At 46.9% G+C, this 2954-nt stretch overlaps 1 protein-coding gene across 1 annotated transcript in view; it reads left to right on the top strand.

Moving 5' to 3' along the window:
* Positions 1-1143: 1143 nt before the first annotated feature.
* The window catches only part of LOC112104200 (membrane transport protein XK), a 17985-nt gene continuing 16174 nt past the window's right edge, over positions 1144-2954 (top strand). The window contains exon 1 of the mRNA XM_026663436.2: positions 1144-1325. Within this exon, the coding sequence (XP_026519221.2) occupies positions 1144-1325 (182 nt within the window). The remainder of the gene's footprint in view (positions 1326-2954) is intronic.

Here is a 2954-nt window from a genome sequence, read left to right as displayed (position 1 = left end):
AGGGAAACAGCATACCAGTTTATTTAAAAACAAGACTCCTAACCCCACCCCTGTCCCTGCGAATTAGAGAGTATCCCAACACAACCCAGATAGCAGAAGTTTTAGTTTGCTTCTTTGAGTATTCCTGGTCTACCTGACCAGCAGGCACTCTTCAAAAGCCTAAACTCTTCTACAGTTTATTGTTAAAATGTTTTATTTGGGACAATGGTGTGTTCTCAGTCATGGGTTGTTTTTTTAAAACATACAGACTTTCCAGTCAGCTTCTAGCTCCAACAGACATTACTCTCTGGAGCAGCCCACTGGAATATTAATATTAATATAGTCGTAGTTTGCTCACCAACAGAAGTCCCTTCCTATCTTGCTGCTGACAGGGCTCAAGGGAGGAGAGGCGTCATCACTAGGATAATCTGAGCTCTTCAATGTATTTTCTAACTGGTCATTTAAAGTCATTTGTCTAAAAAAAGCTAAAAATGGCTGAGACTTTAAAAACTGGATGGTAACAGCCCACAAATTCAGTGATGATTCAACCTGGTGATGACCCATGGCTACTGTTCTATGGGAAGTATAAGTGAGGCTCGGCAAATGAGTGTGTGGTGCTGGGAAAGTAGTATTACATTGTATGCTTGGCAAATGAGGGGTATATGCTGTAGTGAGGGGCTATATGTGTTCGGGGGCTTTTGTGGGTCCTGGTTGTGTTGTTGGCGGGTGTTTTGAAGAACGGTGGCAGTTGGGCCAGGTAGTCCATCATTTGTGCAGTCACCCTCACACAACCAATGAAATTGTTGCATACAAATTAGCTATATAGTAAGGGTGGTGATTGGTTGAGTTACCTGAGATTGCACAATGGTCTAGGATTCTTGGAATGGCATAGATACATGTCTTATTGTAGCTGAAAGCCCGTGTTGTTGCATAGGTATAATTCATAAAGTCAAAATGTCTGAGACCTTTAAAAATTCTATGTTAACAGACCACAAATCCTAGTAATTATTCAGACTGGTGATATTCTTAACAAAAAGAACTCTCCACTATGCTTGTAGCTGTTTCCATTGCTTCACACTGACTCTCAGATATTCTAAGCCTGAGTGACGCGCAGAAAGAATGACAATCCTAGAATTTTATTATAGGTAAGGCTACGTTTATGTCATGGAGGTCATGGAAGTCACGGAATCCGCGATTTCCAGAGATCTCCGTGACATTCTCTGCTTCAGCCCCAGGGGCTGCGGGACTCTGGTGCTGGCAGCCAGCGAGGCCCTGGCAGGGTTCCAGCGACAGGCAACAGCAGCGACAAGCGACGGTGGGGGGCACCTGCAAAGTTCCAGCGATAGGTGACAGACTCCTGAGGGGGCCCTCCTCAGGGTTCCAGCGACAGGCAACAGCCTCGTGTGGGAAGAGGGGGATGCCTTGGGCGAACGGCTGGGGTGTCCCGTTTTCTCTTTGGGAAATATGGTCACCCTGCAGCTCCCAGCCACTGTAGGCGGAGGGGAAATCCTGCAGCTCCCAGCCACCACGGTTGTGGGGGAAAGCAGCATGGAGCCGCAGCAGCAAAAGTCACAGACAGGTCACGGCTTTCGTGAATGTTTGTTTATTGCCCGTGACCGGTCCATGACTTTTACTGAAAATAACCATGACAAAATCTTAGCCTTAATTATAGGTACTGAATTGTAATAGTAGTAATCTCCATTGGCTGTGGGATGTTCTGGTCAGATAATGCACCTGGCTGGCTGTCATGGCTCCTTGCTTTCAGGTTGGGATATATAATTCCCCATCACAAATCTAGAACTCAGATGACAGCTACTTATAATTTGGGTCATTAATACAAATCAAAGGCTTGATCCTGAAAATGCTTACCCCGGTGAGTAGACTCATGGATATTAATGTCGCTTCAAGAGGACAACTCCCCATTATGAGTAGGGCCCTACCAATTTCATGGTCATAGGATTTTTAAAATCGTAAATTTCATGATGTCAGCTATTTAAATCTGAAATTTCGCGGTGTTGTAATTGTAGGGTCCTGACCCAAAAAGGAGTTGTGGAGCGGGGTGTTGCAAGGTTATTATATGGGGGGGTTGCAGTATTGCTACCCTTACTGCCTTCAGTGCTGGGCAGCTGGAGAGCAACAGTGCTGGCCAGGTGCCAAACTCTGGTATGGTAATGCCACCCTTACTTCTGCGCTGCTGCTGGCGGGGCACTGCCTTCAGAGCTGGGCGCCCAGCCAACAGCCGTCGCTCTCTGGCGACCCAGTTCTGAAGGCAGCACAGAAGTAAGGGTGGCAATACTGTGGCCTCCTAAAATAACCTTGCGATCCCCTCTCCCCCCGCAGCTCCCTTTTGGGTCAGGACCTCCAGTTGGAGAAATGCTGGTCTCCCCTGTGAAATCTGCATAGTATGCAGTGGATCTCAAACTTTTTTTTTCGCGGACCACTTGAAAATTGCTGAGGGTCTCGGCGGACCACTTAATGATCTTTCCAAATGTTGTTTTATCCAAACAATAGTTAGCTAATGGTACAAAGTGCTATATAAAAAAACCCCTTAATAATAATTAACTATTTTTGTTCTACAAATAAAAGCACACAACTCATATTTTAATACACCTCTACCCTGATATAACACGACCCGATATAACATGAATTCGGATATAACACGGTAAAGCAGCGCTCCGGGGGTTGGGGGCTGCGCACTCCGGCGGATCAAAACAAGTTTGATATAACGCGGTTTCACCTATAACACAGTAAGATTTTTTTGGCTCCCGAGGACAGCGTTATATCGGGGTAGAGATGTATCAGTAGTCTTACCTCTCTAATGCGATGGATGTGCCCTCTCTCCCCCGCCACTGCAGCCCCCGAGCTGGGGCTGGGAAGGAGGGGGGTCTCTCCCTCTCTCCCCAGCTACAGAGCTGAGACTGGGAAGGAGGGGGGTCTCTCCCTCTCTCCCCAGCCACAGCAGCCACAGAGCTGAG

The sequence above is a fragment of the Terrapene carolina genome, unplaced genomic scaffold, assembly GCF_002925995.2.
Source record: "Terrapene carolina triunguis isolate 2854851 unplaced genomic scaffold, T_m_triunguis-2.0 Scaffold33622, whole genome shotgun sequence".
NCBI classification, from domain to species: Eukaryota; Metazoa; Chordata; order Testudines; family Emydidae; genus Terrapene; species Terrapene triunguis.
The sequence above is the reverse complement of the archived record's forward strand: the minus strand, read 5'-3'. Positions and strand labels throughout refer to the sequence as shown.